Source organism: Geotrypetes seraphini, chromosome 2, assembly GCF_902459505.1.
Source record: "Geotrypetes seraphini chromosome 2, aGeoSer1.1, whole genome shotgun sequence".
Classification (NCBI taxonomy): Eukaryota; Metazoa; Chordata; class Amphibia; order Gymnophiona; family Dermophiidae; genus Geotrypetes; species Geotrypetes seraphini.
This window is the reverse complement of record NC_047085.1, coordinates 280,911,868-280,939,372: the sequence shown is the minus strand read 5'-3', so window position 1 is coordinate 280,939,372 and position 27,505 is coordinate 280,911,868. Positions and strand designations below refer to the sequence as shown.

Sequence of the window (27,505 nt, the reverse complement as noted above, 5' to 3'; positions counted from 1 at the left end):
AATAACCATGAAAAATAAATGGTCATAATAGAAACAGGCACTGAAAATTTTATTTTATTGAACCTCATATATGCAACCATTATTCCAAACATAACATAAATTATGTCTGAATTGTCATGACATCAGAAGTACATATGGAGTAGCTGCAGGTGATGCTTGGGACAGTTCTGATTGTGTTAGTTCGGTTTTATGTGTTTTTTGAATAGAAGGGTTTTTATTTCTTTTTTGAAGGTTTTGTAGTTTGTGGTCGAGGTCAATAGGTTGTAGAGTTGGGGGTCGAGTGTTAGGAGGTGGTCAAGTGTAAAGAGGTTGTCGAACAATTTTTTTTCTTTTGACGATTTTGGTTGGAGGATGTGTGAATGGTGCGTGAGTTCTCCTATGTCTGGTTGAGGTGGATTTAATTATTTAGCTGAAGAAATTAGTAAGCCCCTCCATTCCACACACATTAATTCTCTTCCATTTTTGTTCCCATTCTAAAAAACACTGATAAGTTCCCAGAAAAAAAATACATTAAAATAAGAAGTGAAAACAAAGGCCCTTACAGATGAGAACATAACATAGGAATAGCCTAACAGGGTCAGACCAATGGTCCATCATGCCCAGTAGCCCATTCTCATGGTAACCAATCCAGGTCACTAGTACCTGGTCAAAACCCAAAGAGTAGCAACATTCCATGCTACTGATCCAGGGCAAGCAGACACTTCCCCCATGTCTTAATAACAGACTATGGACTTTTCCTCCAGGAATTTGTCCAAACCTTTCTTAAAATCAGCAACACTATCTGCTTTTACCATAACTTCTGGCCACTTCATTTTTAAGCTTAGATCTTTCCTTCTAAACAGAGACCTTGCTAGATTTCAAATACAGAAAGAACAAGGTAACTTCACAAGGACTTAGCTGTGCAGGAAATGTGAATAATAATAATAATAACAGCTTATATACCGAAATACCGTGAAGTTCTATGCAAAGGTCTGTTTTTTTCTTTCGATAACTACATAGCCTAATGCCACACAAGCAGCGCTGTTACAATCATATTCTGAAGGTCAATGCTAAGGTTAACAAAGTTTCCTTCCTTGGACCACAAGGAGATACTGACAAACCACTGGAAGAGATCCCAAAACAACTACCCAGGCACAACACCCAAAGACCCACTCAGTGTGTGAACCAATTGAGTGGAGTGGACTAACTGGGGGGTGGAAATGGTCCCGGAGTTTGCTCAGCAGAATTTCCCAGACCACCTCTTCCTCTCAACACATTGACACGCTGCCAACACCACCACCACCACTAGGAGCACCTCACATGGTAGGCCAGCAATGCTTATAAACTTTATAAAACACATTATTATATTTTCTTATAAAGCACATATTTTAACTGAACTCTCTGACATCCTCAGCCTTGCCATTCACAAAAATAGAAGGAAGAAAAGTTCCCGTTTCCTGCTGTCTCCTGTCCCCAGCCTATACAATATTTTTCTTCTGAAGTCCCTTCAAAAGTCTGACCAAATCCTCATTTCACTTGCATTATAAAGTACTGAGGATGCCATCTCTCCCCAATCCCAGGTCCTAAAGTCTAAGACAGTAGCGCAAACTAGTGCTGCCCGATTTAAGAAAAAAAAATATATATATATATTTTCGATTCGATTCAGCCTATTGAATTGTTTTTTCGATTCAACTTTCCTGCCCAATTAGGTGTTTTGGTTTTTTTTTCCAAACATCCTGGTGGGTTTATTTTATAGCTTTTTCACTCTCCCTTTGGCTTCTCCTAACCACACTGGCGCTGTGGTGTAAGTAAAATAAAGAAACAAAAAGGACTTTTCCTCTCTCTGTTAAATCCTAGCTCACGTTTGCGGTCAAACACCAGCTCTGGCAGGATACACATTTCAAATCTGACATATTGTAATCACTAAACAGAAAATAAAATTAGTTTTTCTACCTTTTGTTGTCTGGTTATTTTTCAAATCTTGTTGGTCCAAGGTTCTGGTTGTCTTCTGATAACTTGCTTGCCAGGGTCTCCTTCTTCCTTCTTTCTGCATGCTAACCATCCATCTGCCATATCTGTCCTCCCTGTTTCCCTTCCCTCCCCAGGAGGTCTGGCATCTTTCCTTTTTTCGTCTCCCTCCACAGATCCATCTTTTCTTAACTACCCTTTCATCCAGCATCTCTCCCTCCTTCCCCACCACCCCAGGGTCCACCATTTCTCCCTTTCTTTTCCCAACTACCCTCCTATCCAGTATCTCTATCACCCCCTCCACACCATCCCTTGTGTCCAACTTCTCTCCTTTTCTGTTCCTTCCCTCTCTAAAAACCATGGTCCATCATCTCTCTCCCTCTTCTCTATTTTCAGACCAATTATTTCTTCCCACCCAAAGTCCGGCATATGCGTGTCTCTTTGAACCCCCCCCCATTCCCTCCATGTATTTCTACACCAGGGCCCCTCTCCCTGAAGGCCTGTCCCCCCCCTTAAAGGTCTGCATTCCACCCCTGAAGGCCTGCACCCCCCCCTTGAAGGCCTGCCTGATCCCCTTGAAGGCCTATCCCCCCCTTGAAGGCCTGCACCTCCAGAAGGCCTGTCCCCCCCTTGAAGGCCTGTCCCTCCCTTAAAAGCCTGCCTGCCTGTCCCCCCCTTGAAGGCCTGTCCCCCCTTTAAGGCCTGCCTGTCACCCCCCCTCCCCCTTGAAGGCCTGTCTGCCTGCCCCACCCTGAAGGCCTGATGCCCTGACTTACCCCGAAGGACCGCTTGCCCCCCTGGCCTCGCCGCACCACCTATGAAGCAGCCCGCAGCAGGATCGCGATGCCAGCGATCCCTGCACTGCTTCGGAGCTGCTTCCTCTGCCGCGGTCCCGCCCCTCCTCTGACGTCAGAGGAGGGGCGGGACCGCGGCGGAGGAAGCAGCGCCGGGATCACTGGCATCGCGATCCCTCTGCGGGCTGCTTCGTAGGTGGTGCGGGGAGGCCAGGGGGGCGAGCGGTCCTTCGAGGGGGGGACTGAACGCCAAGGTCGGGAGCACCCCCTCAGGGCTTGCACCTGGGGCGGACCAACCCCCCCCCCCCTTGGTACGCTACTGCAATATTGCCTATGTCGTATATGCTGGGTTTGCTGCAGGATGAAAAGGACTCTGTGGCATGCAGTCAGTGCTTTCTAAAAGCTTCCCAGCTACAGGACGCATATATATATATAAAAATGGCATTAGAAAACTCCTTCAGACATCTAAGCGCTTTGGACACGTCCTAATACGTCATTTCCAGCTGAATTTGCCTGACAAGCTGGGTAGCTGATACTTTCAGATGGTATTCTGCTATTGTAATCCTAAATTATGTTTAATATATTGCATATAGTCACTCGCACCCAGAAGTAGGGATGCTGTCGTTCACTAACACACTGCCACTGATACCATCTTAAGGAGTCTCTCTTCCTCTGGAAACACCAGTTTATATAGACTTTGATGAAATAGGTACGAAGCACGCACTCTAGGTCTGACATAAGAACACAAGTACTGTATAGCCATACTGGATCACCTAGTAGGGGCGTTTTGCCAAGTAGCCCAGGTTACTACATCTGTCGTCTGTAGAAATGACAGCATTGAAAGGGCACATTCCTTCTCTTATATTATTTAAACCTTTTTCCCCCTGCCTATCAATTAATTTGGCACGATATGCATTTAATATTTTCTTTCTCACACACACACAAAACTGGAGGAAGGAGGCATCTAGAAAATGACTTGGAAAGCCACATGGTTTAAAAAAAAAAAAAAAAAGATTCCCCGGCAGCCATTCCATCTGCATACAGATGAGCGCGAGAGGGTCTCTGCCCGGTTACCCCTGGCTTTTTGCCTTAAGCGCCGCAGGCCTGGCTTATTGCGATGCGAGGCAGGTAAAAAATAATCTGGGCTTGACGTCTTTCGGGAAAGGCGTACTGCCGGATTCAACAGAGATGTTAATTCTCTATCGGGCTAGTAGCTCCCTTGCCCCATAGCCCCTCCTCTTCATCGCTGTGCAGAGCTAGATCTACCTCTGCAATGTCAGGTCTGCAGACAGCAATCAGCAGAGAGGGGGAAGGGTCGGCAGGCAGCAGCCTACCAGCTTTCTCCTAGTTTTAGGCGACGAAAATAAACTGCCGGTATTTACCAAGCAGGGGACAAGCCAGTAACGGAGCTCCCCTCCGCCTCCTTCAGTCACTACCCCGGAGGGAGAAGCAGTAAAGGCAAATCCTAACACCCCTTCAAAAATAAATCACATCGAGCTGGGGCTGAGAGGATTGAAGGAGCTCAAGATTTCTACCAGTAGGGGAGAAAGACGGATAGATTTTTTTTTCATTTCTGAAGAAGAGCAAGAAGGCCGCCGCAGTTTGAATGGGTGAATGCAGAATAAACATATAAATAAGAGGAAAGCAGGGAGATCAATCAATCAATCCCCATCGAAGTTTCAGCCTTGGTACAATAGGGATTATTTTCAAACTACTATTGAAAACCTTGACGGAGCAAATCTTTTCTTAATCGACTATTATTGTTTTTATTTTATTTTTTTTTCGTTTATCGGATTATTTTAGAGCCGTATTTTTCTGTCTCAGCACTGCTGCTGCAATGTGACCCCAGATTAGAAAAAGACGCCAGCAAACCTAATCTCTGGGAGTGCAATATTACATTTAAGAGGCTTTTGCTGCTGTGTGTGTGTGTGTTGGTTGATCTCCTTCTCAAGCAGCAGCAAAACTCCAGCGAAAAATATCTTTCCCTTATAAAAATGGCCACTCTGCTCCGCAAAATAGGGCTTATCCGTCTGCATGACAGAGACACGGAGGATCCCAAGCACCACCATCATCACCGCAGCAGCCAGCAAGGATCTCTGAAGGGCAGCAAAAGTAGCCAGAAGCACTGTGGCCCTAAACAATGCGGCTCCAGCGGGGGCGGAGGGGGGTCAGGAGGTGGTGGCAGCAGCGGCGGCGGCAGCAGCACAGAAGTGCACGGCCTGGATCTCAAAACCAAAAAAGTGGAGCAATGTAACAAAGAGAAGCAGGGCGCTCGGGAGCCCGGCACCGCCACCCCCACTGCTACCAAGGAAGCCAAGCAGCCAGGCGGAGGGGGGAGCAGCAGTAAAGCCCCAAGCAACTCTTTGCAGCCCCTAGTGGCGCCCAACAGGCAGCACTGCTCGCAGGTGCGGAGCCGACGGCTGATGAAGGAGCTGCAAGACATCCGAAAGTTGAGCGATCACTTCATCTCGGTGGAGCTGGTGGAGGACAACCTTTTCGACTGGAACGTCAAGCTGCACCAAGTGGACAAGGACTCGACCCTCTGGCAGGACATGAAGGAGACCAATACGGAGTACATCTTACTCAACCTCAGCTTTCCGGACAACTTTCCTTTCTCACCACCCTTCATGCGAGTGCTAAGCCCGCGGCTGGAGAATGGCTACGTGCTGGACGGGGGCGCCATCTGTATGGAGCTACTCACCCCTCGCGGCTGGTCCAGCGCCTACACAGTGGAAGCCGTAATGAGGCAGTTCGCCGCCAGCTTGGTGAAAGGGCAGGTAAGCAAAGCGCCTGTGCTGCCTTTAAGAGATACGACATTAGTTTTAAGAGAGCAAGGTCTTTCATAATTTTCTATAGGAAAACTACTTGCTGGAAAAGGGCCAACACCACTTCATTTCCAAGGTTCTTCAGCATTTAAATATATTTCGAGTTTGGTTCTTGGTCCCTTTTTTTTAGGAACAGTCAAGTGTATGTCCTATCTTACTGAAAATAGATACGGTCAAGGGTATCAGGGTACTTTGCATCATGTTTCATTGATATGTTTTTATCCCCTCTTACTAGGGGTTTCAGGCTATGATATCTACTACTAAGCATTTTCTTATATTCCGAGTTTTTCTGATTTCTTCAAGCTTTATTTTTCCCTTTTGGCGGTCCAAAAGTAGGGAGACTTGAGATAGAATTCCCACTTTCTTGTCAGTAGAGGGTGCTCGACATTCAGAGGTGATAAAGTGTATGTTCCCAGTGGCGTACCTAGCATATGTGATACCCCCCTCATCTATATGAAAAATATGATTTTTAGTAACAATCCACATATGGTACAACAAGAGTGTACCTAGGAAAAGGCAGCATCTTAAACACTGCAGTGAGCACTAGAACAGTGTTCTTCAACCACCAGTCCATGGACCAGTGCCAGTCCACAGAAATTTCCTGCCAGTGCATTAGGCCCAAAACGGTGTTCTTCAACCGCCAGTCCACGGTGCACTCAGTGCAGCATTATCTTCGAGCCGGCTCCCTCTTCCTCACTAATTCAGTGCACAAAGCCACAGGCAGCGGGAGCTATGTGCATCCTGCGCCTGAACCGGAAGCCTTGTCTCTGATGTCGCAACGTCAGAAGGAAGGCTTCCAGATGAAGTGCGGGACGTGCAAGGAGCCGCTGCCCGCAGCTTTGTGCACTGGATCAGTGAGGAAGAGGGAGCCGGCCTGAAGATAACACTGGGGGGTGGCTTAAAATGGCCAGGTGGGAGCAGGCCAGAAGGTAAGGCATAGCATAGAGGGAGGGAGACAACAAAGGCAGGGGAGGAATGATTTTATTTTTTAATTTAGTGATTGAATTATGTCAATTTTGAGAATTTACATCTGCTGTCAGTATGCTTTGTGTAGTTTAATTTTGTGGTTAACCATTATGTGTTGTTAATAAGATTATATTGTGTGTATCTATGAAAAATGAATGGAAAACATAGTGTTACAATTAGTACTATTATGGGGGCGGGGTCTGGGGTGGAGATTGGGTAGAGATGGGCGGGGTCTGGCCCATGACAGCCCTGTGTTCTTCAACCGCCAGTTCGCGGACCGATGCCGGTTCACAAAATAATTATTTTATTTCTACCGATCCATAGGTGTAAAAAGGTTGAAGAACACTGCAGTAGAACACCAACACATACATTGTAAAACTAAACAAGCCAGATGCTGCACAGTCAATGCCAACAGAAAACCATGTCCTTTTCATACACACAGAACAGAGATACACCCTCACCCAATATGGAATAATCACAAATTAAAAATATAAATATGTAGACAAAAGTTAAACTGAACTGCCAAGAAACCAGACTCTGCATACAATGCAACACCACAGTACCACAGAAACAGTGACACATATCCCCTAATACTGTGCAAAATATAAAGCCAGTAGATGTAAATTTGAAAAAAACTGATACATAACAATCACCACTTTACAATTTAACAATGGAAATAAAGCAAATAATGAGAAATAAGAAAATACAATTTTATAGGACTAATCCATTTTTCAATTAGCTTTCAGAGGCCAAATCTTTCTTCAGAACAGTACAGTATACTGCTGTTATGGTATCCTGTCCTGACCTGACCTGAGAAAAGGGGTTTAGTCCAAAAAAATTGCCTTATTTCCATTTGCTATTTATAAACTTTTATCAATACAGTTACAATACTACTTGATTCTAACAAACAGAGGCTCAAGGGATGATAGCCCAGGAGGGGGCCGGTAGGGCTAGAAAATCCAGAGGAAAGGCGGGGAAGTGGGGTGGCGGGAATGTGGGGAAGCCGAAAGCTACGAGGGTAAAGGCTGAGGGCAAAGCAGAAGCACAGGGAACAGGAGAACTGCCCGGAATTCAAATGGAGGCAGCCCAGGTAAATGCGGAGGTGGAGGAAAAACGACGGGACCTGCGGTGCTTATACGCAAATGCAAGAAGCCTCATGGCCAAGATGGGTGAACTAGAAGTCGTGGCCAAGGGGGAGGACCTGGATATAATTGGAATTACAGAAACCTGGTGGACAGAGGAGAATCAATGGGATGTGGCGCTGCCGGGGTACAAGCTCTACAGGAGGGACAGGACCCACAAGAAAGGGGGAGGCATAGCACTATATATAAAGGACTCTATCCACTCGGTCGGGATGGATATGGCAACGAAGGCAGAGAGGCTGGAATCGCTATGGGTCAAATTGCCGGGAAACAATGGTGCAGGCATAAAACTGGGGCTGTACTATCGCCCACCTGGTACGCCAGAAGAAGTCGGACACGACTTGGAAGCGGAACTGAGACAGGAATGCAGGACTGGAAGTGTAACAGTGATGGGGGACTTCAACTACCCGGGAATAGACTGGAGTACGGGTCACTCCAACTGCACTAGGGAAACAGGATTTGTAGAAGCTGTGAGGGACTGCTTCATGGAGCAACTAGTCAAAGAACCGACGCGAGGGGGTGCTACTCTTGACCTCATCCTAAACAGATTAGGGGGGCCTGCAAGAGGGGTAGAAGTGGGAGGACCACTAGGCAACAGTGATCACAACGCGATCAGATTCACATTAGAAAGGGGGACACCCATAGTAAGGAGGACCGCAACAACTGCGTTCAACTTCAAGAAAGGGAACTATGTTGCTATGAGGGAAATGGTGGGGAGGAAGCTCAGAAACATCTTTAGGATGGAGACTGTGGGAAGCGCCTGGACCCTATTCAGGGACACCCTGCAGGAAGCACAAAGAATGTACGTCCCCAGTTTCAGGAAAGGCTGCAAGAACAAGCGGTCAAAGGACCCGGTTTGGATGTCAACTGAAGCAAAGAGGGCAATAAATGACAAAAAAGTATCCTTCCGGAGATGGAAAAAGGACCCAACGGAGGAAAATCACCAGACGCACAGGAAATGCCAAAAGGAATGCCACCGAGAGGTTAGAAAAGCAAAAGGGAAATACGAAGAGGGGCTGGCCAGGGAGGCAAAAAACTTCAAAGCATTCTTCAGTTACGTAAAGGGGAAGCGACCAGCGAGAGAGGAGGTGGGGCCGTTGGACGATGGGGATAGGAAGGGAGTGATAAAGGAGGATAAAGAGGTAGCTGAGAGGTTGAACACGTTCTTCTTGTTGGTCTTCACGAGAGAAGACACATCTAATATACCGGACTCAGAGGAGCTCATGAGTGGGGAACAGGCCGAAAAATTGGAGCACATAGAGGTAAGTAAGGAGGATGTCCTCAAACAGATAGACAGGTTAAAATGCGGCAAATCACCGGGCCCTGACGGGATCCACCCAAGGGTTCTGAAGGAACTAAGACAAGAAATAGCGGGCACAATCCAGCATGTTTGCAACCTATCCTTGAAAACTGGAGAGGTACCAGAGGACTGCAAATTGGCGAATGTCACACCTATCTTCAAGAAGGGATCGAGGGGTGACCCCGGGAACTACAGGCCGGTGAGCCTGACTTCAATTATAGGGAAGATGGTGGAAGCTATGATCAAGGACGGCATTTGCGAGCACATCGAGAGAAATGGCCTACTGAGAACAAGCCAACACGGATTCTGTAAGGGAAGGTCGTGCTTAACGAACCTTCTGTACTTCTTTGAGGGAATAAGAAGTAGGGTGGACAATGGGGAACCCAAAGACATCATTTACCTCGATTTTCAAAAGGCTTTCGACAAGGTGCCACATGAAAGGCTGCTTAGGAAGCTGTGGAACCACGGGGTGGGAGGGCATGTGCACAGATGGATCAAGCACTGGTTGTCGGGTAGACTGCAGAGGGTCGGAGTAAAGGGCCAATATTCTGACTGGCGGGGAGTCACGAGCGGTGTACCACAGGGATCGGTGCTGGGGCCGTTACTCTTCAACATATTTATCAACGACCTGGAAAAGGAGGCAAAGTGCGAGGTTATAAAATTTGCAGACGATACCAAACTGTCCAGGGAGGAGTGTGAGGACCTGCATAGGGACCTGGACAAGCTGGAAGACTGGGCAAACAAATGGCAAATGCGCTTTAACGTGGAAAAATTCAAGGTCATGCATATAGGGAAAAAGAACCCGTTGTTCAACTACAAATTGGGGGGGGCATTGTTGGGAGACAGCAGACTTGAGAGAGACTTGGGTGTGCTGGTGGATGCATCACTGAAGCCATCTGCACAGTGCGCAGCAGCCTCGAAAAAAGCCAACAGGATGCTGGGCATCATAAAGAGGGGCATAACAACTAGGACGCGGGATGTCATCATGCCATTGTATCGAGCGATGGTGCGTCCACATCTGGAATACTGCGTTCAGTATTGGTCGCCGTACCTCAAGAAGGACATGGCAGTACTTGAGAGAGTCCAAAGGAAAGCAACGAAACTGGTAAGAGGGCTGGAACACTGCCCATACGCCGAGAGGTTGGATAGGCTGGGGCTCTTCTCCCTGGAAAAAAGGAGGCTCAGGGGAGATATGATAGAGACCTTCAAGATCACGAGGGGCATAGAGAGGGTGGATAGAGACAGATTCTTCAGACTGAAGGGGACAACAGGTACAAGGGAGCATTTAGAGAAACTGAAGGGAGATAGGTTCAAAACATATGTAAGGAAGTTTTTTTTCACCCAAAGGGTCATGGACACTTGGAATGCGCTACCGGAGGAAGTGATCAGGCAGAGTACGATACAGGGATTCAAACAGGGATTGGACGGATTCCTGAGGGATAAAGGAATCGTGGGATACTGAGAGAGGTATCCAGGTAAAAAGTATAGAAACCCAATCAGGTCGTGCATGTGCAAGACCAGAGGGTTAGGACTTCGATGGGAAGATAGGACTTAAATGGGAAACCAAGGTGGCAAGGGGCCCCTTCTGGTGATTCAGACAGGTGACCTGTTTGGGCCGCCGCGGGAGCGGACTGCTGGGCAGGATGGACCTATGGTCTGACCCGGCGGAGGCACTGCTTATGTTCTTATGTTATTTCTGTTTTAATCATCGCTCTCTTCTTTCTATACAGCATTTGTCCTCTCTCCCTTCCATGCAACATCTGTACCCCCCTTTGCCCCTTTCACCCAGCTTCTGCCCTCTCTACCCCTTCCATCTACTGCCAACACTCTCTCTACCCCTTTCATCCACTGCCCACACTCTCTGCCCCTTCCATCCACTGTCCACACAATCTCTTCCATATGGCATCTTCTCTCTTTCTATGTCCCTTCAATATCCTATGCCCCTTCTCTCCTTTGTATATGATTAATTTCATCTTCACCCCCTCTCCATTTTTTTGTCTCCACCCAGGGCAGGATTAATTCATCGAGGGCCCCTAGACACACAAGTACACTGGATCCCCTGCCCCGTCCTACCACACCATGCCCCGTCCCCTGCCCCCATGTATTTACTTCTTTATTTCCACTTTATTTCTTTTATTTTAAAATTCAAAACAAAGATTACCATACCAGTGCCAGTGTACAGTTTTTTTTTTCTATGCAACCTCTCTGAACAAAACTCCCCTTCTTTCCTAGAGGAAGAGATCTTCAGCTGGCAGCTCACCAATTTATATTTTGCATGTGGGTAGGAGGCATGGGGCATAGCGGAAAGAAAATTTCATTTTTCGTTAAAATTGCAATTTAAGAACTACTTTCTTGATCTGGAAATAGAAAATTATGATTAGGTTAGGGAATATTTTTATGTTGAATAGACTTCTTCAGATTTAAAATATACTTATAGCAGTGTAAAATCAATAACTGAACAAACATGAAGAAGAATAAAACTTTTCTTGAGACCTTTCTGAAAACCTATTCATTACATTTATTGATCACTACTATACTATACTGCTGTTACAGTATCCCTGACCTGAGGAAAGGAGTTATGGTCTCTGAATTTGTAAAAAAAAAAATGTATTAAAATTAGTTCAATAAACAGTATCATCTATTTCCATTTTCAATTAATAAACGATTATCAACACAGCTACAATACTACCTTATCCTAAAGCAAAAATAAATAAATAAAAAAATAGAAATTTTTTTCTACCTTTGTTGTCTGGTTTCTGCTTTCCTCATCTTCTCATCATTCTCTTCCTTCCATCCACTGCCCCTTCCAGAAAATGTTTGTCTCCCTCTGCCATCTCTGATCCTGCCCCCTCCCCCCCTTGGTCTGGCATCCATCACCTTCCCTCTGTTCCCCTCATAGTCTGGCATCTCTCTCCTTCAATCTCTCCTTCCCTCCCCCCCCTGTGGTTTTTGGCATCTCTATTCTCATTTCCTTCACTCGAATGCGATATCTCTGTGTCCTTCACTGTTCTTAGGCATCTCTCTCCTCTCTCTTCCCTTCCTTTTCTTCTCTGGTCTTCCTTCTCTATTTCCTGCCTCTGTATAAATTAAATTATTTCTTACTATTCAGCCCTCAGTTTCCCTCTTTTCACTGTGTCTACTCACAGCTTGTCACCCCTTTCCTTCACCCCTCCACTATCTCATTAACTATCTTCTTCCTCCCATCCAGCATGTGGGAAAGCAGAAGCAGTGGTGAGGAGGTGAGGGCTGGGCACAAGTTCTCCCCACTTCCATCATCTGCCCTGCTCCCTTCTGTCTCCCTTCTCTCCACTTCCATCATCTGCCCTGCTCTCTTCTGTCTCCCTTCTCCCCACTTCCATCATCTGCCCTGCCCCTTTTTTCCCCCATCCATCATCTGCCCTGCTTCCTTCTGTTTTCCTTCTTCCTACATCCATCATCTGCCCTGCTCAGCCTTGCCCCCTTCTTTCTCTCCCTCCACGCCAGGCCCATCTCACCACTCACCTTTCACTCTGATTTTTTTTTTTTTTTTTTAGAACGGCGACGCCCCCCCCCAATCAGCAACATGCCCCCCCCATCTACGGAAAGTAAAACAAACAAGCAATGCGGGTAAGAAAGGCAACGGGAACTGTAATTTTGCGAGCGGTGCTGCTTGCCCAAAGCTTCCCTCTAACGCACCCAGGCAGAAACAGGAAGCTGCGTCAGAGGGAAGCTTTGGGCAAGCAGCAAAGCTTCCCCTCCCCCCATGCCCTGGCATCTCTCTCCCTCCATGCTCTGGCACCTCCTCCTCCTCTGGTCTGGCATTTGTCTCCTTAGTTTCCCTTCCCTCCCCCCATGCCCTGGCATCTCTCCTCTCTTTCCAACTCCCCATTCCCCTCCATTATCTGGCATCTCCTCTTCTTCCTTTCTCTCCCTCCCTCCTTCCTTCCTTTCCCCTGGTCTTGCATCTGTCTCCTTCCCTCCCCCATGCCCTGGCATCTCTCCCCCCCACTCCATGGTCTGGTATCTCCTTTCCTTCTTTCCTTTCGCTCCCCCATGGACTTAGCATCTCTGGTTCCTCACCCTTGTCTTCCTTCTCCCTCCTTCCCTCTCTCCCCCCAATTGGGTGCTGCAGCAGCATTTTTCTCTCCCCCCTTTGCCTGTGCAGCAGCATTTCTCTCACCCCTCCCTTCCCTGTGTAGCAGCAATATTTCTTTTCCCTGCCCTGTGCAGACGGTTTTCCATTCAAAATCATCGGGCGTCGACACCTCATGTGATCCGTGGCTGCGTTGGAAGCCATCTCTCTGATGTCGTGATGTCAGAGGGAACGCTTTCGACGCAGCTGCGGATCTTGCAAGGAGCCGAAGGCTGTGAGCGGAAAAACTGTTGCAGGAGAGCCGGCCAGAAACTAAACACCCGCCGGAGGGAGCACAAGCTGGGCCGCGGACACCCCTGATTTAAAGTTTACTGCTGCTGCTGCTGGTTAAGGAAAGCAGCAGCAGCAGAATAGGGAGGGTGGCTGGCTGTGCACCCCCCCTTGGTACGCCACTGTATGTTCCTACACCTAAACTAAAAGTTATACCAGTGAACCTTATAGATGTGATCAGTGGCTCCATGGAGCATACCCAGCACAAGGAAATAGAAAGGGGATGTAATTTGATATTATTGCCTTTTTTGTGGTTACCATCAAAGCGGTTTACATGTTTTACAGGTGCTTATGCTGTACCTGGGGAAATAGAGGGTTAAGCGACTTGCCCAGATTCAAAAGGAGCTGCAGGACAAAAATGATTGTGGGAATTTCACTCTACCTAGATTTATTTATTTAGATTTATGGAAAACATATTCCTGCATTTGTAACATTGGAGTTTTCAGAAAGAAGGAAAACAAAACAATTTTATTACTACTACTACTACTATTAATTATTTCTATAGCACTACCAGACAAACGTAGCGTTGAACAGTCACAAAGAGTAAGAAAAAAGTCCCTGCTTGAAAGAGCTTACAATTTAAACAGGCAAGACAGACAACAAGATGTCATGAATACAGTTAAGGGGAACGATTAATCAACTGGCTGGGTTGGAGGGCAGAGGAGTAGGGTTAAGGATTGAAGGCTATATCAAAAAGGTGGGTTTTCAGTCTGCTTTTAAACAAAGGAAGGGGCTTGACGGACAAACTCAGGTAATTTGTTCCAGGCATAAGGGGCAGCTAGATGAAAGGAACGAAGTCTGGAATTGGCAGTGGAGGAGAAAGGTAACATTAAGACTGACTTATCTGAGGAACAGAGTTCTCTGGGAGGTGTATAAGGACAGAGAAACGAGGAGAGATATTGAGGGGCAGCAGAATGAACACACTTAATACCCCTTAGATGTTATGAAAGACAGTATATCAAATGCCATGAAATAAATATGAGGGTCATTTCATAAATAATGCACACTTAAAAAAAAAAAAAATTTACAATGACCGAGTTCCAACATCTGGGAAGCTTCATTCCTTAGCACCGGCAGCAGATGAATCCAGAGACAAGTGGGGATAGCACATACCTACCAGCAGGTGGAGATAGAGCCCTGATTTTCAGGAGTATATCTGGATAGAACTCCCTCTTTCCAATCATTATGCACTGTCTCCACCGGTGAGACCAGGAGCACGTGAGTAATTTGGTATTTCTTTTTGGTTTTTGCCGGGTTATTGACCAAATGGGGGCGCATATGGCAGCAAAGGCGGTTAAACGGTATTCCTGCTGTGGGAAGTGGAGGACGCCGGTTGGAATTTGTGTGACCAATTGTGCATGGGATGCAGGCGTGAGTTTGGGGGCGCCAGAGGGCACATCTTTTTCTCATGTGTCCGACACGGCTGCTGATTCAAAAACTCCATTGCAGGAGGGGGCCTCTTTGGCGACGGCAGTTCAGCCAAGCGAGTCCGATAGTGGGGGGGGGGGGGGAAGGTGCAGGGGGAACCAGGGAAAGGTTGACAATTCGGTTCTTTGCCTTTCTCCCCGGAGTTTGTCTTTTTGATGCACAAAGTTTTTTTTTGTTGCAGAAGGCAAACTCTGGTGAGAAGGGGTAGTGGAACGCCTCGGTTCCAGGTTGATGAGGGGGAAGACAGGGCCAAGCGGTGCAGAATAATGCTAGAAGCAGAAGAAGAGCAGGATTCTCTCCCTAATCTAGCTCTCACTTTGTTTAGGGCCATTAGAGATTCCTGCGGGCCCGAGGCAGAGTTGGATGAGTTGGCTGAGGGTGATGATCCAGCGATTCTGAGGTTGTTCCAAAGAGAGGAGCTGCCCCATTTATTTCTAAGGCCTTGGAGTGCCTTCATATTTCTCAGCCTGAACCAGGCATGAGGCCATGCAAGAATTGACTTCTGTGGAATGGGTCACACCAGAGTATGGGCTCAGAGTAGCCAAGGCTATGAGACAACTATATCTGGTAGCTCAGGAGGATTTGTTGAACTTCGGGTTGCCTAGGGTGGATGCGCTAGTTGCAGCAATAGCTAGGAAGACCACGCTGCCTGTAGAAGGTGGAGTTGCACTTAGAGATCCGCAGTAGAGAATGACACGGTGGCGGTTTACCCGCGGCCACCGCATTTTAGCCGCGGGTCACCCGCCGAAAACGGGGAAGAAAACTAGCAGTCGCTGCGGCGACGGGGACAAGGCCATTCACCGCCCGCGGGGCGGTGAATGGTCTTGTCCCCGCAGTGAGGCATGAAGGATCGCGCGGTCCCCGCAGCTCACACCCGCCTGCCCAATCGATTCTAGTGTTTAGCCAGCTCTCTCCCTTCTCCTCACCTTAGTTTGTAGGTTTTCTTTTTAGGCGACCCGCACTCTATCAAAGAGCCGTGCACCCGCTGCTGCTCAGTTTCGATCTTCTGCTCTGACGCAACCGGAAACAGGAAGTTGCAGCAGAGCAGAAGATTGAACATTGAGCAGCCGCGCGTGCGCGGCTCTTTGGGAAAGCGTGCAGGTCGCCGAAAAAGAAAACCTATAAACTAAGGTGAGGAGAAGGGAGAGAGCTGGCTAAACACTAGGATGGATTGGGCAGGCAGGTAGTGGCTGCGGGGACCGTGCGATCGCTAGTGTTCCCGGCTCAAATTGGAAGGAGGAGGGAGTGAAAGGGAAAAGGATTCTGGGCCAAGGGGATGAAGTCGGAAAGAAAAACCCACAGCAGGAAAGAAAGGGAAGGACTGGCAGGTGAGCCAGATGCTAGAAGCAGGGGGGGGAAGAAAGAGGGAAAAAAGCTAGATGGGGTTGAAAAGAAGAGACACACTGGTATGGAAGAGGAAGATAGGGGAAATCTGGACATAGGAAGGTAACAGAAAGAGGGGAAATTATGTGCATGGGGCATAGGGACAGAGACATAAAGGGGACATGCCATGGGGATGGTATATGGACACAGGGGGGGCAATGACAGATACATAGGGGAGATATTAGAAATGGAGAAAATAGGAGCACAGAAGCGAGATGGTTTGTGGGGATGGGACAGGGACCGAGCTTGCAGGCTCCAGTGGCTTGCACAAATTACATTGTAACGTGCCATGAAAATAAGAGGAAGGAAGGTAGATAGGCCACGCGAGAGGAGCTGAAGGGTAGTAGAAAGGAACAGATGGTAAAGGAGGGAGGGAAGGGTGGTGGTGGAAAGGAATAGAACAGACATTGAAGGAGGGTGGAGAGGAACAGACCCCCAAGGGAAATGTGGAAGACAGAGTGGGAAGAAGACAGATGCCAGACTATGCGGGAGCGGAAGGAAGAAGATGGGTGCTAGACCAATTGGGGGGGGGGGGTTAAGGGAGAGGCACAGTAACAGCAAATGGAAGACGCAGAGAGAAGACACACAGTGGATGGAAGGAATTCAATGAGAAGATGTGGAAAGCAGAAACCAGACAACAAAGGTAGAAAAAAAAATTATATTTATTTATTTATTTTTTGCTTTAGGATAAAATAGTATATTAGTTGTGTTGATAAAAATTTATAAACAAAGCCCTGCCAGCTGAACATCTCTTTCTCTAGTTCAGCAGCAGGAACTTTGATTTATAAGAAAGGAATAAGCTAAATATTACAGTACTAAGGCTTATATGGATGCAGCGGGGACGGTGACGGGACGGTGAATGGGATGGCAGTGGCGGTGACGGGGCGGTGAAAGGGATGGCGGTGACGGTGACGGGGTGGTGAAGGGAACGGCGGTGACGGGGCGGTGCAGAGGATGGTGGGCCGTTGACGGGGCGGTGACGGGGACAGATTTTTTCCCCGTGTCATTCTCTAATCCGCAGGATAAGAGAATTGAAGCTTCCTTGAAGGCATCTTTTGGGGTGGCAGCTCTGACTCTATAGGCAGCCATGTGCAGTTCTTATGCAGCACAGGCTTGTCTTCAGTGGGTCCAGCAGATCACGGATGGTCTGATGACATCAGGGGACTCTTTGCCCCAAGAGTTCCCGGAAGTTGAGTCAGCGCTGGCATATCTGGCGGATGCCTTATATTAGTGTTTTTCAATCTTTTTACACCTGTGGACCGGCAGAAATAAAATAATTATTTTGTGGACCGGCAAACTACTAGGACTAAAATTTAAAACCCCCGTTTCCACCCCATCTCCACAAGCTCGGTCCCCACAAATCATCTGATCCAATCCACACAAGCCTCGGTTATGATTTTATATTGAATGTATTTTTATTAAAGTATAAAAAGAAACAATATTCTGTACAATTGTCATTTTATAAATACAAATAATACAGAGCAAGGATCAACAAAACCCCTGTCTCCCCTCCCCTTCACATATATCCCTTCTACTATCAAGAAAACTGAACAAGCCAAATTATTATAGAATGCTACACAGAAATATCATGCTAACAGAATACTGCAGTCACACATGACAGGAATAGTTTTATGGGAGTGCAACTAGGGTAACTGCCCCCTGGTCAGAGAGCGCCCTAAGCCAGCTGGAAGCTAAAGAAGCACTGCCTGGGCTTTGCAGTCCCCAGTTATGTCTAACACCAGCTCTAGCAGGATATATATTTCAAATCTGATATATTCTAATCACAAAATAGAAATAAAATTATTTTTTTCTACCTTTTGTCGTCTCTGGTTTCTGCTTTCATCTTCTTTTCACTCTCTTCCTTCCAGCGTCTACCCTCCCTGTCTCTTCAATCTAGCATCTGCCCCTTCCATCCACTGTCTGTCCTCTCCCCCTTCCGTAAGGTATCTGTCTTCTTTCTATGCCCCTCTCCCCTTTCCATCCAGCCTGCGCCCCCTCTCTCCTTTTTACATGATTCATTCCAGCTTCACTGCTCTCTTCATTTTTATCTCTCCTACAGCAGATCTACCATTGTTGTCCCTCTCTGCTTATTTTTCTGCTGACTCCTTCCTATCATCAATCTCTCTACTTTCTCATGCCTGTCTCTCCCCTACTCCTCCTGTAATCTCCCTGCCAGCTGTTTCCTTCCTTTTTTCATTCTCCCTTCCCTCCTCCTCCTGTCCAGCAGTAACTATCTTCCCTTCCTCCCCTCCCAGCAGCATCTTTCCTTCTCCCTCTCCAGTAGCAGCTATCCCTTTTTTCCCCTTGCCCAGCAGTTTCCCTCCAGGTCAGTAGCAGCTGTCCCTTTTTTACCCTTGCCCAGCAGCTTCCCAGACTCCTTTCCCTCCTCCCCTCCCAGCAGCATCTCTCCTTCTCCCTCTCCAGTAGCAGCTGTCCCTTTTTTTCCCTTGCCCAGCAGCTTCCCAGACTCCTTTCCCTCCTCCCCTCCCAGCAGCATCTCTCCTTCTCCCTCTCCAGTAGCAGCTATCCCTTTTTTTCCCCTTGCCCAGCAGTTTCCCTCCAGGTCAGTAGCAGCTGTCCCTTTTTTTCCCTTGCCCAGCAGCTTCCCAGACTCCTTTCCCTCCTCCCCTCCCAGCAGCATCTCTCCTTCTCCCTCTCCAGTAGCAGCTGTCCCTTTTTTCCCTTGCCCAGCAGCTTCCCAGACTCCTTTCCCTCCTCCCCTCCCAGCAGCATCTCTCCTTCTCCTTCTCTCCAGGTCCTGTAGCAGCTGTCCTTTTTTTTCCCTTGCCCAGCAGCTTCCCAGACTCCTTTCCCTTCTCCCCTCCCAGCAGCATCTCTCCTTCTCCTTCCCTCCAGGTCCAGTAGCAGCTGTCCCTTTTTTTCCCTTGCCCAGCAGCTTCCCAGACTCCTTTCCCTCCTCCCCTCCCAGCAGCATCTCTCCTTCTCCCTCTCCAGTAGCAGCTGTCCCTTTTTTTTCCCTTGCCCAGCAGCTTCCCAGACTCCTTTCCCTCCTCCCCTCCCAGCAGCATCTCTCCTTCTTCCTCTCCAGTAGCAGCTGTCCCTTTTTTTCCCTTGCCCAGCAGATTCCCAGACTCCAATAGTGGCTCCCAGCAGCTCTCCTTACTTCCTAGCGCAGCGATTCAGGAAGGCAGAAGGGAGAAAGCCACTGTCGGAGGCTCCCCAAGATATCTCCGGCCCAGCACGGACTTCAGCTGTTGATCTTGCCGGCCCTGTTCAGACCAGCAGGAAATTGAAGTGACTCAATCTCGCCGGCCCTTTGCGGACTGGCAAAAATTTCCTGCGGACTGACACCGGTCCGTGGACCGGCGGTTGAAGAACAGTGCCTTATGTGATATGGTCAGGGCCTCAGCTAAACAAATGGCTCTATCTGTAGTCTCCAGGCGGCATTTGTGGCTGCGAGATTGAGCAGCATACACCACCTCTAACTCTCGTTTAGTGAGGCTTCCCTTTAAAGGCCAGTTGTTGTTTGGTGTAGACCTAGATAAACTGGTGAAAGATTTTGGTGATGCCAAATCCCAGCGGTTGCCGGAGGACCGGCCTAGGGGAGCAAGTAGATCGTCCTCTGCTAGGCTACGCTTTAGGGATACCAGGAGATATAGGCCGTGGAAGGCGTACAAAGCCTCGCTTAGTGCGTCTTATAATTCTAAGTCTAGGTATTCTCAAAAGCAGTCCTTTCGTCCTGTCAACCCCACTTCTTCCCAGCCTGCCCGTCCTCAGTCCTCTCGTCCGGCCCAATGACGGGATGTTGGCTTCTTCCGTTGTCATTTAGGGGGTGGCTGTCCTTCTTCCTGGCGGAATGGGCCAAAATAACATCAGATCAGTGGGTCCTCGACATTATTCATGTAGGTTACAAGTTGGAATTCTTCTATCTCATCGTAGATTCTTTCTTGGAGTCCCAGTGTTTAGGGGAAAAAATAGAGGCAGTGAAAAGTTCACTTCAGGGGTTGTTGGAGATGGGGGCAGTTGTCCTGGTGCCTCTGGAGCAACGGGGCCTGGGTCACTATTCCATTTATTTTGTGGTTCCCAAGAAAGGAGGGTTAGTCAGGCCCGTGCTAGACCTCAAGAGAGTAAATCAGTTTCTCAATGTCAGACATTTTCGAATGGAAATAGTAAGTCAGTCATTTCAGCCATTCAGCCTCCTCATCACCGGTTTCTTCACTTTGCGATTCTAGGTCAGCATTTTCAGTTTCGGGGAATGCCTTTCGGCTTGGCCACAGCACCCCGCATGTTTTTGCAGGGAGGGCATTTAGGTTCATCCATATTTAGACGACTGGTTGATTCGGGCTTCATCCCATCAGGAAAGCTTAAGGGTCACAGAGAGAGTGATTTCAGTTCTGCAGTCCCAAGGTTGGGTGATAAATTTTCCAAAGAATTCCTTGGTGTTGGATCATCTGGGTGTCCTCTTCGACACTGTCCAGGGCAAAGTCTTTTTGCCATGAATCAGGGGCGAGAACTTGCAGGCCCAGATCTGTCTTCTATTACAGGATCCCCGGCCAAGAGTTTGGAATTATGTTCCGGTCCTAGGTTCCATGGTAACAACTCTAGAGGTGGTTCCTTGGGCTCAGTTCCATTTAAGGCCGTTACAGCAGTCCATTCTATCCAGGTGGTCTCTGATGTCTCAGGATTACGAGAGCAGGTTAGGCTGGAGCCGTTCAGCCTCGGGCAATATGTATTGGTGGCTACAGGAGGAACACCTGTTCAAAGGCATGCCGCTGACAACTCCAGACTGGATAGTAGTAATAACGGACGCCAGCCTGACCAGATGGGGGGCTCTCGGTGTCTCCAGTCCTCAGCACAGGGCAGTTGGAGCTTGGAGGAGGCTCACTGGTCTATCAATCTTCTGGAGCTGAGGGTGATCAGGCTTGCTCTGAAGGAGTTTCAGCCACTAATTCAGGACAAACCAACCATTGTCACGGCAGTAGCCTATATCAACAGGCAGGGAGGCATGAGGAGCTGGCTGTCAGTGCGAGAGGCGAATATTCTTTTGCTATGGGCAGAGACGTTTCTTCCGCTGCTGTCAGCAGCACATATTGCAGGAAAGGACAACATTCAGGCAGACTTCCTCAGCAGGAATTGGTTGGATTCTGGGGAATGGGAGCTGTCTCATTGTTCAAAAGTGGGGGCTCCCAGAGATAGATCTTATGGCCTCGGGTTGCAACACCAAAGTCCCCAGGTTCTTCAGCAGGCGCAGAGAACAGAGCTCGGAAGGAGTGGATGCGTTAGTTCTTCCTTGGCATCCGCACAGTCTGCTATATGTGTTTCTTCCCTGATCGATAATAGGCCGAGTATTAGATCGGATTGCGCATTTCCCGGGATCAGTGGTGTTCGTTGTCCTGGATTAGCCGTGTCGTCCATGGTATGCAGACCTGATGAAGTTTTCCCAGGGCCCTCTACTTCGGTTCCCAGTGACACCAGACGTACTTGCACAAGGACCAATGCAGATGGAGGATCCCTCCTGCTTTGGTCTTACGGCCTGGCTATTGAAAGGTGGAAGGTGTATTCAGAGCAGGTTATTTCTACTCTTCTACAGGCAAAGAAAAAGTCTACATCTACGGCTTATGCTAGGGTCTGGCGAGTGTTTGACTCTTGGTGTTGTAGAATAGGGATTTCGCCTTTTCAGGCTTCCTTATCTCATATTCTCTCTTTTTTGCAAGAAGGGGTTTCCAAAGGATTAGCGTGCAATTCCCTTCGCGTTCAAGTGGCAGCTATCGCCTGTTACAGAGGTAAGGTGTCTCATACTTCTTTAGGGTCTCAACCAGTTGTGGTGAGGTTCCTTAAGGGGGTAAACCGGATTAGGCCACCGCTACGGAAACTATGCACAGATTGGAGTATGAACTCCTTTCGAACCTTTGAGTTCACCGCCTAGAAGGTTTGATTAGGCGATATAAGAAATTTGAAATAAACTTGAAACTTGAAAGATGTTACCTTGAAGGTGATTTTTCTGGTAGCTATGGCCTCACGAGGTGTGTGTCAGAGTTGCAAACTCTGTCTTGCAGGGATCCATTCTTACTTTTTTCGGACTCGGTGGTCTCGATTCGGACGGTTCCTTCTTTTCTGCCTAAGGCAGTTTCGCCTTTTCACGTCAATCAGACTCCCTTCCGGCTTTAGGGAGGAAGAGTGGGGGTCGCGATTTCAATCTTTACATTTGCTGGATGTGCGTAGAGTTTCTTGCACTATCTTCAGGTTACTAATGACTTTCAGAAGTCAGATCATCTCTTTGTTCTATTTTCAGGACTTAGAAAGGGCCTGGCGGCCTCAAAAGCTTCGGTAGCTCAGTGTCCAAGAGGCTATTGCTTCTGCATATTTGGTAGCAGGCAAACGGCTACCGGAAGTCGATCACTCGATCAGGGCAATAGCAATGTCCTGGACCGAGTCGAGTCCAATCTGGAGGAGATTTGCAGGGTGGCCACATGATCATCATCAAACACTTTCTCTAGACCAGGGGTGCCCACACTTTTTGGGCTTGCAAGCTACTTTTAAAATGACCAAGTCAAAATGATCTACCAACAATAAAATAATTTTTTAAAATCCCACAAAGCACACTGAAAGGCAGAGAAAATGTTAATTATAATTCATATTCCGGGTTTTTTTCAAAGAGGTCAAGGCAATTAACTCTATGCAATGTCGCCTAAATAACAGCCATACAAAAATAGACAAATATACCCCCTCCCTTTTTACTAAACCACATAGCAGTTTTTAGCGCAGGGAGCTGCGCTGAATGCCCCACTTTGCTCTCAACGCTCATAGGCTCCCTGCGCTAAAAAACGCTATTGAGCTTTAGTAAAAGGGAGCCATAGTGCAAAATATAGACAGCAGATATAAATTCTCAAAATGGACACATTTTGATCACTAAATTGAAAATAAAATCATTTTTCCTACTTTTGTTGTCTGGTGATTTCATGAGTCTCTGTTGCACTTTCTTCTTCTAACTTCTTCTCACTTCATTCTGGCTGCACTTCTTCTTCTGACATCTTTTGACTTCAACCCACTCCTGCATCCAATATTTCTTCCCTTCTTTCAGCCTCATATATGCTTTCTCTCCTCCAGACCTCATTCTCCCCCCAACTTTTTCTTTCTTTCTCCCTGCCTCCTGTTCTTTCTTTCTTTTTCTCTCCATGCCTATTTTCTTTCTGTCTCCCTGTTCCCTCTTTCTTTCTGTCTCCCTGCCTGCCCCCTTTGTTTATTTCTCCATGCCCTCCCCCAAGCCACTAGGTTTGCCACTGCTACCGGGAAACAGGCCTCCAAGCCACCACCGCCCCAAGCTTTCCTTGCAGAAGCCTTGCGCTGTCCAGGATTCCGCTCCCCTTCGATTCTGATGTGGGATTCTATGTGGGATCCCTACGAGGTCATGCCAAGGGTTAGGGTCACTAGGACTGAATGAGCGGGTCAGTAGAGTGACAGTATAATTACAATTATTCTTTAGGGGGTCAGTAGATTTAAGAGGGTGGGTAAATAGTGTGGGCAGACTTGATGGGCTATGGCCCTTATCTGCCGTCATCTTTCTATGTTTCTATGTTTCTATGTTTCTATGGGAGAGGAAGTTCCGGGCCAGTCAGGCAGCGATTGGCTGGCCCAGAAATTCCTCTCGGATGTCAGAATTGACGTCGGGGAGAGGAATGCTGGTCAGCGCGAGGCTTCTGCAGGCCCAAATCTCCGGACGCCCAGGGCCAAGGAAAAGAAAAAGCCAGTCTATAAATCCTTTCATGAGAGCCGTTTCAGCAGGGCACTTACAAAAATGCATAGACCCCCTCCTCAACTTCCCATTTTCAGGCTCAAGATGCCAGAGCAGCAGCAGTTCTTGCATTTTTGGGCAGAGCACCTCCTGCTCCTGACCACCTTTCTCCAGTCTGGCGGCTTGATTCCGCCAGGGGCAGCCGGCGCTCAGCTCTCCAGTGACGTGACTTCCCTAGACCTCCCTCCCGCCTTCTCCCGAGGGAAGTGACATCATCCCCCAGTCTATCAAAGATTTTCTACGGGAGAAAGCAAGGGTGTCAGGTCAAAAGCGCGCCAGGACAAAGGTGCGCGAGGAAGACGGGTTCTGGCAGTCGGGCAAGGAAGGACGCAGCGAGCATGAAGTGATGACCGGTGGGGAACCTCGGGGAGAGGAAGGCTGATCGTCCGGTCGATCAGGACGGCAACATGAGTCTATCATGGAACCCGGGATGGGTTCCGTGATCGACTTGCATTGCCTTCCCGAGTGACCGGTCGATCGCGATCGACGTATTAGTCACCCCTGCTCTAGACATTACTGCTTGGATGTGGCTCAGCGAACAGAGGCGTCTTTCGGTGCTTCTGTCATTGCAGAGGCTACACCTTAGTCCCACCCAGTATGAATTGGCTTTGCTACGTACCACTGGTCTCTGTATTCATCTGCTGCCAACGCTAAGGAATGTAAAATTATGTCCTACCTGTTAATTTTCTTTCCTTTAGACAGAGCAGATGAATCCAGAGCTCCACCCGGGCTAGATTCTGTAGTAACTCCCTTGGCGGGGAGGGGAGAGTGCTGGGGTTGGTTCTCTTATGGGAAAGTTTTCTTGAGCTGCAGCTGCATTGTCCCAGATGCTTGGGCAAGAGCAGTACTGATTGGTAAGAGGGAGTTCCATCCAGATATACTCCTGAAAATCAGGGCTCTATCTCCACCTGCTGGTAGGTATGTGCTATCCCCACTGGTCTCTGGATTCATCTGCTGCGTCTAAAGGAAAGAAAATTAATGGGTGGGACATAATTTTACATTATTCCATCCAAGACACCATTTTTGTTCAGTTGCTGAATGGCTCATGTAAACGGCGGAAGAAAGCTCTTCCGAGATGAAAAACAATGTCCATGCATAGGTTGTTCAACTTTGGAAACAGATTGAAGTCTGGTGGACTCATGTCTGGACTTAGGGAGCATGAGGTAACACCTCCCAGCCGTATTTGCATAGTTTTTCAATGATGACATTCCCTATGTGCGGGTGAGCATTGTCCAGCCCAAGAGCAACTGAAGTCGGGTTTTGTGTATTTTTCTGTGCATTTTTTGCAAAATATCACGATAATACACTGTTGTGACACTTCTTCCACATGGAACTTTTGTCTGTGATGATTATGCCTTCATGATCATAAGCAATAATCATCATTTGTTTGACTTTTGAGCTCGTCAAAATTTTTTTGGTCGTGGGGGAAGATGGAGCTCTCCACTCGTTGGACTGTGATTTCAGCTCCGGCTCAAAGTCTCTGACCCACATTTCATAAATTGCAAAAATGCGATTCAAGAATGCCTGACCTTCAAAGTTGAATCTTTGTTTCAGCACGGATGCATTGTCCAGGCATCTCTGCTGCTGTTCAGCAGTCAATAAGTGGGAGACCCATCGCGCAGAAATTTTTCTCTTTTTTTAAATCATTTGTCAGAATTCAGTATATTGATGTTAGTGGAATCCCTGTGGTTTCAGAAAGTTCCTCGCATGTCGCATGACAATCTTGTTCAAGAGCATCAGCCATGAGTTTCACATATCGTTCATCGGTTGTTGATTTTGGCCTTCCTGGTCTTGCATCATCATCTATGCTTACATGACCACTCCGAAAACGAGTTGCCCACCGAGAACCTGTACTACAGTCCACTGTTAACTCATCACAAACTTCAAGTAACGCACTGTGGATTTCTGTCGGATTTCATAGAGTTTCATTCTTAATGTATGACCTCTGATTGTCAACAGACACAGTACCTGAGACACCTGCAGCCTTCATTTCCCACACTTGTAACAGCCACACTATGTACACTACAGAGCTCCTAAGCACATGTCCTGCTGCTTCAAGCACTAAAGTGAAACAAGGTTTATAGCAATTGCATCATCCACTCCCCAATGTTGCCAACCTGTGCATTATTTATGATATGACCCTCGTAAAATTAATTAATTCAAGTTTATTTAAAAATTTGATTAATCGCCTAATCATATAGTCAAGGCGATGTACAATACTAAAATTATGTTACAACATATAAGGGGGCATGACTTACAAGACTGAATGAACCACTAGGGAAGGCAAGGATAGAAATACATTAATTGATCTAGTAAATAAGACAATAAAGGGAAGCAATACAGGGTGGGATTTAGCAAAAAAATCCAAAATTTAAAATGGGCTAAAAAACGGTTAGTAATCTTGACTAAGAGAACTAACAGTAAAAAGCATCTTTAAAAAGTAGTGCTGCCCGATTCAGGAAAAATTTTTTTGATTAGATTCAGCCTATTGAATTGGTTTTTCAATTCGATTCGATTCAATTTTCCTGCCCAATTTTTCAAACATCCTGGTGGGTTTATTTTATAGCTTCTTCACCCCCTTTGGCTTCTCCTAACCACACTGGCGCTGTGGTCTAAACAAAATAAAAAAACAAAAAGGACTTTTCCTCTCTCTGTTAAATCCTAGCTCACGTTTGTGGTCTAACACCAGCTCTGGCAGGATACACTTTTCAAATCTGACATATTGTAATCACAAAACAGAAAATAAAATTATTTTTTTCTACCTTTTGTTGTCTGGTCAATATTCAAATCTTGTTGGTCCCAGGCTCTGGTTGTCTTCTGATAACTTGCTTGCCAGGGTCTCCCACTTTCTCCTTTCTCCGTACTAACCATCCATCTGCCATCTCTGTCCTCCCCTTCCGTTTCCCTTCTCTCCCCCTCGGAGATCTGGTATCTTTCCTTTTTTTCCACAGATTCACCTTTTCTCAACTACCCTTTCATCCAGCATCTCTCCTTCTTTCCCCACCACCCCAGGGTCCACCATCTCTCCCTTTCTCTTCCCAACTACCCTCCTATCCAGTATCTCTATCCCCCCTCCACACCATCCATTGTGTCATCTCTCTCCCTCTCCTCTATTTTTAGACCCATTATTTCTTCCCTCCCAAAGTTTGGCATATGCATGTCTCTTTGAGCCCCCCCTTCCCTCCCTCCCACCAGAGTCCCTCTCCCCTGAAGGTCTGTCCCCCCTGAAGGCCTGTGCCACCATTCCTGAAGGCCTGTCCCCCCTCCCTTGAAGGCCTGTCCCCCCTCCCTTGAAGGCCTGTCCCCCCTCCCTTGAAGGCTTGTCCCCCCCTTGAAGGCTTGTCCCCCCTTAAAAGCCTGTTCCCCCTTAAAGGCCTGCATCCCATCCCTGAAGGCCTGTCCCCCCCTTGAAGGCCTTTCCCCCCTTTGAAGGCCTGTCCCCCCCTTAAAGGCCTGCATACCACCTCGGAAGGCCTGCCTGCCTTTCCCCCCTGAAGGCCTGTGTGTTCCCCCTGGCCTCCCACTGGTGGCCAGCTTACCCCCTGGCCTCCCCGCACCATTTACC

The 27,505-nt window shown here is 47.7% G+C and overlaps 1 protein-coding gene across 1 annotated transcript in view; it reads left to right on the top strand.

Moving 5' to 3' along the window:
- Window positions 1–3,886: 3,886 nt before the first annotated feature.
- The window catches only part of UBE2QL1 (ubiquitin conjugating enzyme E2 Q family like 1), a 149,568-nt gene continuing 125,949 nt past the window's right edge, over window positions 3,887–27,505 (top strand). Inside the window, exon 1 of the mRNA XM_033929744.1 lies at window positions 3,887–5,518. Within this exon, the coding sequence (XP_033785635.1) occupies window positions 4,736–5,518 (783 nt within the window). The 5' untranslated portion in view covers window positions 3,887–4,735. The remainder of the gene's footprint in view (window positions 5,519–27,505) is intronic.